The sequence below is a fragment of the Ananas comosus genome, linkage group 18 (genome assembly GCF_001540865.1).
Source record: "Ananas comosus cultivar F153 linkage group 18, ASM154086v1, whole genome shotgun sequence".
In the NCBI taxonomy this organism is placed as follows: Eukaryota; Viridiplantae; Streptophyta; class Magnoliopsida; order Poales; family Bromeliaceae; genus Ananas; species Ananas comosus.
Window position 1 is genome coordinate 8,986,518 of NC_033638.1, and position 16,175 is coordinate 9,002,692.

At 35.4% G+C, this 16,175-nt stretch overlaps 4 protein-coding genes across 6 annotated transcripts; 2 read left to right on the plus strand and 2 right to left on the minus strand.

Annotated features, from left to right (window-relative positions):
* Positions 427–2,717, plus strand: LOC109723811 (bromodomain adjacent to zinc finger domain protein 2B-like). Its single transcript, XM_020252296.1, has 9 exons — positions 427–440; positions 725–917; positions 1,601–1,643; positions 1,753–1,816; positions 1,964–2,006; positions 2,131–2,229; positions 2,332–2,400; positions 2,491–2,585; positions 2,714–2,717. The coding sequence occupies exons 1-9, from the start codon at positions 427–429 to the stop codon at positions 2,715–2,717; spliced, it is 624 nt and encodes a 207-aa protein (XP_020107885.1).
* On the plus strand, positions 2,719–4,335 carry LOC109723655. Its single transcript, XM_020252082.1, has 3 exons — positions 2,719–2,815; positions 3,120–3,238; positions 3,523–4,335. The coding sequence occupies exons 1-3, from the start codon at positions 2,767–2,769 to the stop codon at positions 4,327–4,329; spliced, it is 975 nt and encodes a 324-aa protein (XP_020107671.1). The 5' UTR covers positions 2,719–2,766; the 3' UTR covers positions 4,330–4,335.
* Positions 4,564–7,726, minus strand: LOC109724513 (autophagy-related protein 18d-like). Of its 3 annotated transcripts, none has more exons than XM_020253360.1 (5): positions 7,552–7,726; positions 6,471–7,201; positions 6,115–6,376; positions 5,651–5,774; positions 4,564–5,088 (listed from the first exon to the last, which is right to left on the minus strand). In XM_020253360.1, exons 2-5 carry the CDS (start codon positions 7,179–7,181, stop codon positions 4,971–4,973), a joined length of 1,215 nt encoding a protein of 404 aa, XP_020108949.1. In that variant the 5' UTR covers positions 7,182–7,201; positions 7,552–7,726; the 3' UTR covers positions 4,564–4,970. The 3 variants fall into 3 exon arrangements, with proteins under 3 accessions (XP_020108949.1, XP_020108951.1, XP_020108952.1); XM_020253362.1 differs by having other exon boundaries at positions 7,504–7,726; XM_020253363.1 differs by lacking the exon at positions 4,564–5,088 and adding an exon at positions 5,191–5,440.
* Positions 9,812–12,446, minus strand: LOC109723865 (acid phosphatase 1). Its single transcript, XM_020252354.1, has 3 exons — positions 11,684–12,446; positions 10,474–10,686; positions 9,812–10,081 (listed from the first exon to the last, which is right to left on the minus strand). Exons 1-3 carry the CDS (start codon positions 12,091–12,093, stop codon positions 9,904–9,906), a joined length of 801 nt encoding a protein of 266 aa, XP_020107943.1. The 5' UTR covers positions 12,094–12,446; the 3' UTR covers positions 9,812–9,903.

The window sequence follows — 16,175 nt, forward strand, 5'->3', positions numbered from 1 at the left end:
AAATATTTTGAAGAAAATGGAACTAAAAAAACACCACTATCAAAAATGGAAATAGCATATTTGTAATTAGTGGTTTATTATTATTGTTATTATTTTGGAAGATTGTATACTTGACATTTGAAGTAACAATAATTAATGCTTGGTAGTTAAAGACATGGAAGCGTAACTAAATAAGGTTTCAAGGATATTGGAATGCTATTCAATATAAGATTCCTAATTTAATCTATGACAACAAAGCTCATAATTTTGTCCATTTATGCTATTTTTTGCATTAAAATAACTACTAAATTAGAATATATCTTTTTTATGGTTAAGATTCAAGATTATAAAAACCATCATATAAAATAGCTAATATCCGGAGTTGCAAGCTTAAAGAGTTTTTTGTCCCATTTCTCTCCTTTTCTTTATAATAATAACACATAAGCAATGGTTTCTTTAAGGTACAATGCTTAATAATATATATTTTTAACTAATCTAAATTGTTAACCTATCAATTCTCAGTTCAATTATATATATCATGGATATTAATTTTCTTCTTTAGAATTCCGTGTTTTTCCCAAGCTCAGATTTACTATTTTTCTTCATTTTTTTTTTATTTGCATTAGCATAAGTGAATACATGTTTTGTTTAAAATTTGTTCCAAGATAATGCTTTTGGCATAGATTTATTACTATGTAGAAGTTATACTAACCAAAGCAATGTAATTATCTTTTCTATAATGAAGGAGAAAAACACAATCACCAACAAGTGAAGGGAAAAGGAGAAGTGCCAGGTTATTGGCACTTGAAGGGCAAAAGTGTGCAAAAGTGGGTGATCATATGCTATCAATAGAAACAGCTACAAAGGTTGTTGAAAATGGCATAGCAAGTGTGCACAATAAGCGCGGAGGAGCGAATAAGACAAAACAAGCAAATCAGGTTTAATCCTTTCTCTCTCTCTCTTTCTTTCTTTGTGAGCGTCGTGCGCTAACATTTTATGTTTGAAAGAGAATTTTGAATAGATTCTTTTATTTTTAAAAACAAAAGATAGTATGTTATGCACTTCATTCATTAAGCAAAATGAACTTAGCTATTAGTTTGAGGCATCTGGACCTCAATCGAAAAACAAAAGTAGAGAGGAGAAAAACGAAAAAAGAGAGAAAGGATAAAGAAAAAGAACGGCCCAAAGAGCTACAAAATATAATCACTTCTTGTTGTACAACTCTTCTCACTGGTTCACTAAGCACTTGATTTTAGCTGATTCTAGTTCATGTGCACAAAGCACGCCCCATCTTAAGTAGGTTGTCTACAGTAGGAGTCCTTTTGGAAAGATTCTTACTGAAGATATTATGAGGAGTCGCATGTTTTTTATCCAACTAGTACTTTTAATTTCGATGCGCATGCCAATTTTTCTAAAAGAATAATATTTATATTAAGTATAATGTATAATGTTAAAAGATGGGAGGGGGTTTTGGATACAAAATGATAGATTTTCTTTAATAAAAAAAAAATCTTCTTATCCAATATTACAATGACAACCATCATACTTCCTGCTAAACATATTGAAACAGAGAAAGCTCTTGAAGTGTCACAATTTACTCCATGGTTTATTGTGCTTGCAGGAATCAAATTATTATGCACAAGAAGTTGCTACAAGTGAAAATGGTAATGCTATTTTTTCACTTTCTTATATAATATAATAAAAAATTGAATTATAACTTCCAATACATGATTTAAAAAATCCTAAATGTTTTCTTTAATCTTACGTCGTCAGGTAACTCATCGAGCAATTCCTCTACCGATCGAATCATCGAATATGTTCTCGATGTATTGGAACTGTAAGTTTCTGTGCAACTAACTATCTCTATCCAAATTACATATATTATACCTCTAACAATGATTAACAACATAAATCATCTGAAGTTACTCTAATTCCAACATGAATCATCTAAAGTTTAACTTTTTTCTTTCCTCCTCTGTTTTAGGAAAGACACAAATGAGTTGTTCACCATGCCAGATGACATCCAGGTGTGCGTGAAATATCTTGTTTGGTCTCATTGAGTCTAATGAACTAATAATTTGACAAATAATTCGACCCGAAAAAGAAGAAGAAATTTTTTTCAATAAAGCTGAAGTGTTTTCTTCTTTTCAGATCAGTGACTATTCCGAGAGGGTCAACAAGCCTGGCGACTTTGCGACGCTGAGACAGAAGCACAAGGATGGAATGTATAAGTCATTAGAACAATTTGAGGTCCGTTCTCGGAGTTATTTCACACACTTATCTTCTAATTTCCTTCATTCTTTACGTATAGTTTTCCTTGACGATTTATGATTTTCGGTTTATATGCTGTAGAACGATGTTTATATGATATTTCGGAGGGCAATGGCGATAAATTCGCGAGACACTGTACCATATAGAGAGGTGAGACTTAGTGTCAGTTTACTGTAACTGTTATTCTATTTAAAGCGATCCACTTGAACTATAAAATTGTTCTCTTAATTTTTCTTATAGGCAATGTGTTTACAAGATCAAGCAAAGCAAGTTTTCCAATCTTTAAAGAATAATCGCACATATTCGGAGTTAGAACTCTCAGCTTGGCACCAAAAGTACTTCACTCGCCGGAAAAGGGCAGCAAGAAATGACAGGGATGTCGGAACGTCGCGTTACTATCCTCAAACACGACGTAGCGTGCGTTCTAAAGTTCATTCTGACATAAAACAAGGCAATGTGACAGCTGATGAAGGAAGGAGCAGAAGAGGGAAATCGACGAACGACAAATCAAAGCAGATGAGAAAGATTCAACCTACGACAAATCCGATTGATCGAACTAGGAAACGTAATGGGCCATTCATTCTTGAAGCGACTCTAGTACAAAGATGTTGGAAACTAAATTTCAACAGATCCACATTTTTTCTGTAACTCGACAAATTTACGATGGCATGCCTTGTTCATGCACATTCCTCATTCTACACTGCTCTAAAATTTGTGCATAATAAGTTCCAATAACAGCTAAAATTTCTATGTTGTTTAGGTGATGCTAGTTGAGTTTATTCAAGTGCCAACACAGAATGAAGTGTATTTGAAAGATGCTACTAGTTTTTAGTGCTTTAGTTAAATAATTTTGTGTTATCTTTTCTCAGATTCTTCAGAATCCTCTAAACCCACCATGGAGCAAAGAAGGTGCACTTACAAGCCGGGGAGTGATCCAATGAGTTCAATATTTTCAGCATCTCACAAGCCACATGGGAGGCTTGTTTATGTAAGCATTTTTGCCTCAAAATTTCTAACATTTTGGTTACAATTATCAAATATGATACTTATACAATTTATTGTATAGCAGTACCTTTTATGTACGTATTAACATTTCACGCTTAGTGCGGTAAATAAGAAATTTGAGATGTATCAGAGTTATACCTACATCAAAATGACTAATGTGATCTTTTTATATGTTCTTTGAACTCCTTTTCAAATACTAAACTCGTTTATATTCATTGAAAATATGTTCATTCAGTGTTCTGTTATTTACTGTATTCTGTTTTTCAGAACAATAATGCTCCGAGTTATCAAGAGAGCCTGCGACGATTCGTGAGGAATGCGGGGAAAGAAGCTACGATGGCAGCAGAACAAAGGTGTCGAGAGTACGTCGAAAGGGTTAAAGCACATCTAATTCCTGCCTACTTGAGAGAGTCCATTACTAACTACAGTACCAGTTTTCCTTCGCTAATCGGCGCCAATTCTTATCGTAGCTCCGGCCTAGATGTTGCTTCTGGTAGTGCAACACCAAATTTTCTCACAAATTTCGACAGATATTTTGGAAATTTCAGCTCTTTAGGCTCTACAACTGCTGAAACAAATTCAACAAGCTTCAGAGGCAAGGATATTTCACCTAATGGCACAGATAATGCAATAGTTCCTAACACTATTGAACCACCAAACAAGAAGTTAGAGACTGATGAACTCTTAAGATTATTCTGTTTGATTGGAACACCCGAGTTCTTCGAGAGAAGCAAAAGCATTTTTTATTCTAGTTCAAGCACAGAAAATAAGCCAGAACAAAGCTTCAAAGCACTTCTTGGTGTTAATGATGGTTGCAGCTCAAAGAATCCAGAGAAACCGTCGAATTTGGAGCAACTTAAACAAACAGCAACATCTAATTCGCCAACTCGGAACTCAAAGCTCAAAGACTCGAGGACAGGGAAGCGTAAAGGGACGAGCGAACCTGAACCTGAACCCTCGCCGTTCCGAAAGGGAATGCTTCCGAGCCACTTAGGGTTTGGCCAGTATGCCAGATCTATCCAGCCCTTTCAGATAAGATCTCAGAATCCTTTTGCGGCACCACATAGTATTTGAAGTGTTTGTTTACTCAATTGTTTGTTGAATTTGAAATGAAATTGGATTATTCAAAAACAGATGTTAGTTTTATCCTTCATTCTCTCTACAACGGATTTTAGATATTATTCCAAGTTGGAAAATTTGAGATTCCTTCTTTAGTATATGTATTGTTCTAAATCGCCCTTTACGGAATTAAGATATAACAGCAGAGTTGCTTACTACATTAAGCAGAACAGGTAAATAAAAGCAGAATACTGTGAATCTTGGCTCATTTTACACAAGAAACTAAAAGTACAGTTTCTTTACAGAGAAGGTGAAGAGAGAATCCCAGACCTATGTCTTCTACTATTACAGAAGTCACAGATTTGATACACCACAATTTGTTTTGTTTTTTTTTTCATTTCGGACTTGTTACGATATAGAAGAGAGAATTGTACCTTGGCCTGTATGAAAAGATATTCCTTTTAACTAAACATTGTACTTGTTCAAAATCAAAATACTAGCAACATCTGAAATTTGTCCGTGGTGTAAAAAACAAAAAAAAATCTTGAATTTTAGCCATATTTGTAGAATCTGAAGTTGACGAGGACATGCATGTACAGTTCATGGTTAGCACAACACCCTATTTACATGCACAGATGGAATGTTGAGTGAGGTTGTTATCGAAGTAAGGTGGAGTAGGGCTTCTGCCGGTGGATGTTGACCTTAAGAAAACTGAAATATTCAATCTGTAGCATCTCCCCGCCTTTCACTGGGTCAAAGCTGCATTTGTAAAAACTGAAGACAGGACCAAAGAAGGAAAAAAAAGGAGAAAAAAATGAAAATGGTTCATTAGGTGACAAAATCCAGGATTTGGGGAAAGGCCTACACAAGAAAATCTATATAAGCAAGAAGGCAAACAATTAAATAAACTTTGTGACGAACTACAATTACAGTTTTTTTTTCTTTCTGTCTTTCTTTTGAGCTAGATCTCCAGTTAATTCAATATAGGCGAGGAAGAAGGCATTTGATAGTCTTTAAAGCAAACGAAAAGATTATTACATGAAGCGCTTGGTTATTAATTTCTGAGAACAGGTTTAGCTTTCCGCTCTCTTCCGTCTTTTGACTTTTAAGATTAGCAAGAGTTCATCTGAAACAGTTGAAATTTAACAGGAAAGCATTACTTCAACTCAAACCTACTTAAAGCAGAGAAAAGCCAACAACATAGACACAGAAGGGACAGCTGCGTAAACAAATGGTTATCTGATAACTAAGAAGCTTTACTAGACTAGAAAAGAAAGGTTCAACCAGTAAAGATACTTCATTATTCTGAGTTGAAGTTTGAGACCAAAATTTATACCTGCCATCCATGCCAATGATCTTCAATGTGTTGTGAGCTCCAAATGCAGTAACATAACGAGTGACTTCCGGCAAGTGGAATTGAGCTAATGACCACTCAGAACTAAAATACTTTGGCAACACCCCTGGAAAACATCAATATGGGTAAGACAGCTTTCCTTTTTTTAACTTTCAAGGGAAAACTACAATATCTGAGAAGTTCATTAGTCATTTTATCAACATAGAGAAATAATTCTATTTTCTTTAATGAAGAGCAGACAGAAAAAACATATAACTGGCCTTTGCCAAAATGTAGCCTAGACTGCCAATAACATCAATTGTCAACTAAAAATTCATAAACAAGCTTAAAAGGTTCAACAAAATATGTCTCATTTAAAATTGGAAAAACATTTGCATATCGTCACATTGTCACAACCTTACTTTATCGCTATCGAGGCTCCGAGACAATCAGAATGAATTGCTCACCTTTCATGAAGGACAACGATGAGTTGGCATTGGCGCCAGTGTTTGAAGCTAAAAGAGGACTAGGCGAAGCAGAGGGGTTCTGGCCAGCCATTATCAAAGAATCACCATCTACGGTGTGTTGGTCGGGCGCATCATCTCCCCCCGCTCTAACTCTGAGATTAAAGACGTGTATAGTTCCTCTGTCGCTCGATACTGCAAGCCACTGTACATTTGGCGATAGGACAATGCTATATATATCAGCTGCATCCAATCCTCTGCGTACCTACATTCAGTAAACAAAACGAAAAATACCATCTCCTCGTAAATACCACGTAAATAATTTGAGTCCAAACCGGAACAACGAGGATAACATCTACCTCTTGCAGGCGAGTCCCGTCCATCGCGTTGAATATTCTAATCAAGGTTCCCTTCGTGCTCGCGGTAGCAAGAAGAAGCCCATCCATAGTCAAAGTAATACACGCAATATGAGATTCATGCGCTGAAATGAGCTTCGTGACCTTCAAACCAAAGTGCTCCACCCTCACCTGCCCCCGATGCGTCGCAGGGGAAGCCAACACCAAATTCACGGGGTGATGCGAAAGGCAACACAAACCCCTCGGATTCGCCAAAGTCTCAATCAGATGAAGCTGTTTCAGGTCGTTAAAGTCGTAAACGTGTATCTTGCGATCCAGAACGACGACTATCCTATCCGTCCTCAACTTCACAGCGCGAACATCGGATCTGAATGTGAATTCGCCGATGCAGTGGCACTGGTGATCATTCCAGATGATCACTTTGTTAGGTGGGTACTCCGGATTGGCGCCGCCGCCGACGAGAGCAAGAATGTTGGACCGGAACAGCATCTCGACAATTCCGAATCCCCCGCCCTTCAATTCTCTCCGAAACATCTCCTTGAAAGGCTCGCAATTATATATCCGAAATCCGCTGCTCGTTCCGGCAGCGAAGCAACCGTAATCCTGATTCCAGGACACTGACAGTAACTCAGTTTCCTGATCATCATTCTGATCAGCTTCTGGTCGATTTGAAGGCGAATTTGGGGATTCGGATGCAGGAACTGCTGAGCTCATCAGGATAATATGCTAATCAACTGCAGAATGAGGAATTGGGTACATTAAAAGAACAGAATCCAGCAAAATCGAGATTCAGAAACTTTTTGGAAATAGCAAAATTTTAGTTCGTAGTGGCATGTTATCATAGATTCATAGTAATGTAGAGCAACAAAAACTTCAAAATTGCATATGTAATAATCTTAGTTAAGGCCGGTAAACAATGATAAATTCATCTCAAATCTCAAAAATTATCAACGATCTAAAAATGGAACGATCGGAATAAGAAGAGAATAATAAGTTCAAAATAAATCACACACAAAAAAAAGGAAATGAGATCAACCTGGTAAGATCGAATTTTATGCGAATTTTGAACCGAGAGAATTAATACCTTGGAGCTTGTTCGATTGATCTCTCTCTCTTTTTTTTTACCGTTTTTCACAACGATGAAAAAAAAATTGCAGAAAATTCTCAGATTATTGAGAATTTTTTTTCGCTCTCTTCTTCTCCCTTTAATTCTTTTTTTTTAAAAAAAAAAAATCCGTGAAGGAAGCGTAGAAGTGAGAGCAACGCTACCCCAATTAAAAAAAATAAAAAATAACAAAATATATATAAAAGAAAAATGGCAATGCTACTGTATATTAAAAAATTGGATGGACCGGGGTCAATAGACCGGGTTCTCCCAAAAAAGCTACTGGATTAACGCATTGATGAGTGATGATTAAATTCAATGTAGATATTCTTAATCAGTAATATAATAAAAACTGTTAATAACACCGTCCCTATAAAATTCAAAATATCTAGTTTTGTTTTTTTTTTTGAGAAAGCGGTAACACGCTACCTGCTTCATTCATTAGGCAAATGAATTTAGCTATATAAGGTGAGGCAGCCAGGGCCTCAGGAGGGCGGAAAAGCAAAAAAAAGAAAGATTCGCGAAAAAGGATAAAAAAAACAAAGGCAAAAAACAGTCTCAAAATAGCTAGTTTTTTTTTTTTTTTGAGAAAGGGATAGCACGCTACCTGCTTCAGTCATTAGGCAAATGAATTTAGCTATATAAAATGAGGCAGCCAGGACCTCAGGAGGGCGGAAAAGCAAAAAAAGAAAGATTCGCGAAAAAGGATAAAAAAAACAAAAGCAAAAAACAGTCATTACTAGGTCTAAACCAAGACCTATCCATCATCCAGCATTACAGAACTCGGCCCACTCTTTTACCAGCACTCCGATACGATAGGCTGTTAAGGAAACAACAGTGGGTAGATTTCTAAAGATAGTGTTATTCCTATCGCGCCAGACCACCCACCATGTGGCCGCCACCAATATTAGAGCCTTACGACTGTCGCTCTGCGGGCGCCTCTCTAGCAGCTGCTCCCAAACGCTGTTGATATCTTCAATGAAAGGGTAGGTGAGATAGTCCCCAAGGTGCGAGAAAAGGAGAAACTTGCTAACAACACACTCTACTAGCAGATGGTCTATAGTCTCGAACTCAGCACCACACAAGAAGCAATTGTTATATCCTAACCATCCTCTTTTGAGAAGATTGTCCACTGTAGACAGTCTTTTTCTGAGTGCTAGCCATAGAAAAATTTTCACTTTAATAGAAACTTTCAATCTCCAGATGGTAGGCGTTACAATATCCTTGACACCTCCGCACATGATAATCGAATACACTGATTTGGTTGTGAATCTATCACCCGGGTCCCACCTCCAACGGATAATGTCAAATCGATTTTCAACTCGAAGATTATCGAAGGTATTGTTCATGCCCTAATGCCCTGCTCACTTACGCGAAAACTTCATCTCGATCCTGAGCTCCTCTCAGGATTTTTTTCCACCTCCATCCCAAGGTAGAGAAATAATTACAGACCTGAACCTCCTTAAGGTCGACATTCGCGAAGATATCTGGGTAGGATAACTTCAAGGGCATGTCGCCGCACCATTTACTAGATCTATATGACTATATATTAGAATTGCAATTTTTTTAACATTATTAGTTTTAAAAAATTATTTAGACGATGATGAGTATACCGTGTTTAATGGTTTTTTTTTTTTTGAGAGAGATAGATAGCACGCTATCCGTTTTGTTTATTTCATTAAAATTACAACTTGCTCTAGGGACGGTCGGTGTTTAATGGATTAAATTTACACTATGGTGGCCTTCTTATAAATTAGATCTTTGGAGACCTTACACCCCTCCATCTTCATAGACGCGGTTCATGCAATGATTGCCACAGGCACAGTGATTCAAGATCGGACGGTCCTGATTCTATCTCGAAGGTTATCCCTAGTTGATCTGGATCGTCCGATCGGTTTATCGGATAGGCGCATAAAAATGTCAAGATTCTCATCTCCCCACGGACCCCACCTCTCTTTTCTCATTTTTCATCATTCTCCTTTACCTTTTTTATATTTCTTTTATCTTTTAAATTTTAAATTCTATTTCAAATTCATATTATTAACAAATCAGTGTTACATATAGACGTAACATCTTTTGATTGGATTAATTTGTCAAAATTAATATGTCCAAAATTTAGCAGTTAAGAAATTAGTAAATATTACGCGTTCGGTACTGATTCACCGGTTATATTTTAAGAATCTTTTGAGATTAGTCATTTTATTTTCTTTAAATATGCGAAAAGAAGAGGATTCTACACTTCAAGTCTTGAGACTTTCATTAATGGAGCCCAAGAGGGTGGTTAAGACATCAAAAGAAGAAACGTTCTAAATTGAGGGGATTTACTAAATTTTACGGGACAAAGTACATAGGATTAGGAATTTTAAATATGCGGTCGCCAACGCAATCTCCTTGTAGATCACTCCACTGGTCCCCGACATTACCCCGTATCCGGTATCCCTCCGCAACTAATTGCTTTCTGATCGTCGATTTGAACGCCACTGCGCCCTGTCCTCTATATGTTCTGTTTCTGCAAATGTCACGTACCATTACTAACAAAGTACAATCAAGCAATTCAAAAAAAATCTAAATACCAATATTTATTTGGTAAGCAATATATTTAAATCAAAATAGTCATTCATCTTCGATGTTGAAAGGTTCATTTTTAATGTTTGATAAATTAAACTTGAAATGCAGATATATAAACATCGACTCTTTGATGCTTCTGCATTTATGCATGCGATATGCATGCAATCATAGATCGCGCTCTGTTATTGAACAAAAATCTTGATGTATATGTAGAGTTGGAATAGATCTTAAATTAAACACATGCATATGTCGAATCAGATTTGATATGCGAAAAAGTAAGTGTACCAGAACAGTGACGGATAAATTTAAGATATTTTGGATATAAAAAATTACCTCATGAAGAGCCGCTCATGGCCGATGAACCCCTGCAGAATCAAGTTGGAAGTGGTTGTTGCGCCCAGAGTTTCCTGATCCCTCCCTGTGAGAAGGAAAACCTTGTAGCCACGTTCTAGAAGCTTCTTGTAGAGAATCAAAACTTGTGGGATCGCAGGGCAAATCCCTCTTCGGGCCCAGCTTTTAAAGGCCGTTGGATCAAACGGGGCTCCCCTGTTCAACAAATCCACTATAATGAGTAAACGGGCCGAGACACTGTGGCCCACCACCATCGTGGGCTTTTTGTACATTGATGTGAGCCAATGGGTTTTATGGCTAAGAATATTGCTTTAGAAGTTGTTTGGTTTCTCGAAAATTAGTAAAAAAAAAATATTACTTTTAGGAAAAAAGAAATTACAAAAAAAAGTTTTTCCATGGTTTTTATTTACTGGATAATATATTTTTTTTTAAAAAAAAAATCAAACAAACAAAAAGGTACTTTTCCAAGTTCCAACTAAAAATTTATTCTTTTATTAGGACTTTTTGGGGAAACCAAACACACCCCCTAAAAAATTTATTTTTTTAGGACTTTTATGAATGGTCTCCCATGTGTATTATTATTAATTGATGGCTTTTAGACAACGTTACATTTACATTACATAAGAACAACATTTGGAGAAATCATATCAGAAATATTCCTTTCTTATGATATCTTTTCCATCTTATATACCCTATTTGCTCCATTCCTCTGTTGGTTTCTTTTTCGATATGAGCATTTCTCAGTATGATTGGAAGTAAAAAAGCTTGAGTTTTTAATTTTGTACATTAATTGATAATCATAATTTAATAAAATAATAACGCATATCATTATTTTGAAAAAGATTACTTAAACATTGAATTTGACCTCCTATTTTAGATATTTGACCACATAAGCTAGCTTCTTGATCAAAATATACATGCCTTGAAATGTTCATTACATTGATGAGCATGTGTAATAATTAATCTCTATAAATTAGTAACTAATTCTTATAGTGAGAGACCGATTGTTCCTAGCGCAAGTAACAAAGGGCTTGATGATTGGTACCTGAGGTTTCAAGTTCGAATCCTAGTTGATTCACATTTCAAGCTAAGTTTATTTTTAAACGAAATAAATGAAACGGATGGCATACTATCTATCTCTTAAAAAAAAAAAAAATTTTACAGTGAGAGGAGAAAGAAATAGGGAACGTACCCAAACTGCTTCCCCTGGTAGTAGAGTAAATTGGAGAGGCACGTATCGTCGACGTCGAGAACCCAAGCGTCCATGCCATCGTCCCCCACGACGAGCCCATCGGCGTACCCCACAATGCATTCGACGGCGGTCTCGACGTCTCTGTCGTACTGCCCGCCGAGCATGTAGCTCTCGATGTACAGCACGCACCGCGCCGGTACCGTCCGCCACCCCTGCGCGTTGTTCGTCTCCACCGCCACCCTCCAGCTGAGGCAGTAGCTCGCGTCGCAGGCCAGGCTCGACCCCGCTACCGCCGTGCTCGGCTGCGGCGGCGGCGGTGGCGGCAGCAGCTTCGCTCCCGCGAGCCGCGAGAAGAGGTTGCTCAACATGAGGAGGATGAGTTCCCACAGAGCTAGCATGGAAGCGATCATATGGATGATATGTGCTTGAAGATGAGCGTTTTCAAGTTTTTTTTTTTTTTTTTTTTTGGGGGGTGGGTTGTGTGGAAACCTGACAGATGCAGTTCAACTTGAGAGGTTAGAATTAATAGACTGGACAAAACGAATAGGACTCTTATGGAAGAATTTTCTTCTTCTGCTTTTTGTTTTTTTTTTTTTTTTTCCTCTTTTTGACTGTAGCTCTTGGCCAGCCTATGTTGTCCTATTTCTTTCTAAATCAAAATTTAAGTAGGTATAGAACATTGATTTTGCATGTTGTGCTCACGAATACGACGTATTTATTATTCTTTAAAAATTTAAACTATATTTTTTTTAATATTTATATTTAATGACCGACCGTCCCTAGAGCAAGTGGCAAAGGATTTGGTGGTTGGTACCCGAGGTCCCAAGTTCGAATCCTGGTTGATTCACATTTCCAGCTAAATTTATTTATAAATGAAATAAACGAAGTGGGTAGTATGCTACATATCTCTCAAAAATAAAATATTTATGTTTAATGCATTTTTCTCTCTGTTTGAATTCAAAATTTTTGGTTAGCCCAAAATGCAGACTTGAATTAAATAGGAAAAAACTAAATCACGTTCAGTTTAACGGCCCAATTATTTCACATGACAGAGAAAGCCTATAACATTCCAATATTTTTACATCAATATGATAGTGATTATGATTGGAAATATAAGTGTCAAAAACTCTAAACATTTTGGGTCGATAGTCTGAAGCCAATGAGTAATCAGTTTTAGTTGCTGGATCATAAACTTGGCAGGACTCGAATCAGGACATGTTACTCTGTTATTCTCCGAAAGCTTTAACTATTATGAAATTACATGCAATTATTTTCATCTGAAAGCTTAGAATAATGAAGAACACCGTCCTTTTTGGAGACAATGAATGCACTTTGAGCAATTCTAAAGTTTTGTTTTGTTTTTTTTTTTTTGGAGAGAAAGCAATTCTAAAGTTTCAAACACAAATTGTAAGAAACTAATGCTTCTATTGAAAGGCTTTTTAGATCAAAACTAGCTACACTCCTAATTAATTGTATATATCATAAAGAAGAAAAGTCTATTTTGTGAAAAATCATATATAGCTGAAGATAAATATAATGATAATACACGTACACCTAGTAAGACCCAGTCATATAAATGTGATAAATAGGGAAAAACATGGAACACACCAAAAGAGAAAGAGAGAGAGAGAGAGAGTACCTAGGCCAACAAAAGCAAGTGCATGTTGTCGTGAGGAGTTGAGATGGACAAATGATGGCGAGATTTATAGGAAGGAAAGAGAAAGGCATAACGTGAGTGAGGGTGCAATGGAATTTGCGAAATAAAACCAAAGTATTACTACAGTTTTTTTCACAGTATATTCTATTTATATAAATTTTTAATGTGTCATTATTTATAATATTAAAAATTTGTTTGATTGATATATACAGTTTATATATTATTTATATATTTATATATTAATAATACTATACATATAAATTAATGAACATTTTTATTTATATATTTATGTATTAATAATACTATACATATAAATTAATGAACATTTTTATATTATACAAAAAATAGGCTAGTATACTTTTTAAAATATGGAGATTTTCATACTTTTAAGTTGTTTTGGCGAGTGGTTTCATTAGATTTGATATGGAATATTTGAAATATCTTGAAAATAAATTTTGTAATTATTTGATATTACTTACCTAATAATCGAAGGGTTGAAAATCAACAATTTTAATAATTGATAAAAGCCGTTTGCAAGTTTAACAATATAAAAATATCTAAATCGAATAAAAATTCGATCGAAAATTCTTTATATTATAAAAAATACGATCAATATTTTTGATGTAAAATTTTCGCTTTATATTATTATTTTTTTTAGATTATTATTATCATCAGTTAATTTTTTGTCATTTCAATTACTAGATAAATGATATATAAAATATCGTAAAATTTATTTTCATTAAATAATTTAGATCAAATATGACGAAGCCGATCGATTGTTGAATATAAAGTCCCATCATGCAAAATAACTTAAAAATACGAAGTTCTCAGTGTTTCTGAAAGCGCACAAGACTGACTCTTAAAAATGTAAGTACATTAATAATTAATAATATTTAATGATAAGCAAAAACAATTTTTATACTCTACTCCTTTTTGGGGGCATCGAAACAGTTCAATTGAAGAAAAACTAACGTGAGGATTAGGCAAATAATGTAAACAAAAATGGGAAGTGATACTTTCCGTCACGAGTTAATCTAGGCGAGGCCATTAAATGGAATTAAATTTTAATATCAATCGTGCACGCTCGTTCCATGCACTTTCCAATTTGGTGCGCCGTCGACGCTTCATCTGCGTGACACGTCTCCCATTTTCATACATTGAAACGATCTGCACCTTACTTGATCACGGTGTCAGCAAAAAGTTATTAATGTCTTTTTGAGCAGGCGGCGATTTATTTAGATCTGCAAATTCATCTTAAAAAATTGAGAAAAAATGCAAAGTTTGATTCAACCACACCACCTTTCGTCGAAGCCCCACTGTACCAGCTAGGTTTTTTTTTTCCTGCAATTTCTTTCTGTAGACAAGCACCACTGTACCAGCTAGGGTTTTTTTTTTTTTTTCTTTGGTGTGTGTGTGTGTGTACTTCGAGGCCTGTGTTGCCTCACCTATTTAGCTTAGTTCATATTTTCAATAAATGAAGCGGGCAGCGTGTTATCTTTTTCTCAAAATAAAAAAAGAAAAAATAATTACTTTATATAAAATTTAAAATTTTCTTCTTCTTTCTTCTTCTTTTCTTAAACAAAAAAGGACCTATAAACTTCTAGTCCTTGCATAAGTCAAGATTGGCCAAATTGTACAAATTATAATTTCCCCATTTCCTACTGACAAATTGGAAAATTTAGTGCTCATTTGGCTTGTGCTAGCACTCATAAGAAATTGCACAGTTGTGACACTCACCACTAATGGACTAATGGGATAAAGCCCCCACAAAAGCACATCCTTGTGAATTGTTTCCAACCTCTATTGCTAACCCCACAAATTGGATGTAGTGGAGCCACATTTTGTAATTTGCATGTGCTTTGGGCTATGCTAGGTTGGTTGTGCTTCGATTTATGTTTATAGCTGTTGTCGCATCTAATATTTTAACTTTTGTAACCTCAAAAATTCTAAGCTTCCGTTGCTTCTTGTTGCTCGCGTAATACTCTAAGTCCAAATAAAAGTTTTAATTTGAAGTTTCTGGTTCTACCGCAGAGATATACGGTTTGCATATTTAAATAGTATGCTTTTTCTTGTTAACATTATTCCACGGCGCTCCACCTTATAACAGGGTTAGATAGATTCTAAATATACATATATATATATATATATATATATATATATATATATATATATATATATATATATATATATATATCAATATTCATAGTAATTAATCAAATTTTAGGTGATTAATCAGCATCAATCCTGCTGATTTGGATGAGAACTTGCACAGAACGAACTAAATTTCCATTAAAAATTGCCAATTTATGAAAAGGTCCCATAGGCCAATGATTTGTCCCTTATTTTCCACTGGCAAAGTTCCAAAATATATTGCATTTTCTTGACCATAAAATTAAATCAATAAAATTAAACCCAGGTTTAACTTCTTTTTCCAACTAACTCAAGTGTCCTCGAATTGGGTCCAATCAAAATGAGACTAAACTTTGATTCCAAACATAGTCAATGAGTTGACTTGAATAACACCAAAGTGTAGCATCATCATTCTAAATAAGTAAAGAGTAAAGACACAATGGTAGGCCACAAAGTGGATAGCTATTGAATAGCTATTTTATCTACTATAGAAAATAATATATAATATACAATATATGAGTCCGGCTATGGTGCTTGTAAAAGCACCAAGCATTTAGTGCTTGTAAATTTTTTTACCGTTAGATCTACACCTTTGATTATTTTTACCAGTTAGATTATACCATTCAACCAACCACCCACTCAACCCTAGAGGCCCACATTATTCTAACCACACATCTCTTAATTCAATGGCAAAAAATCTATAAG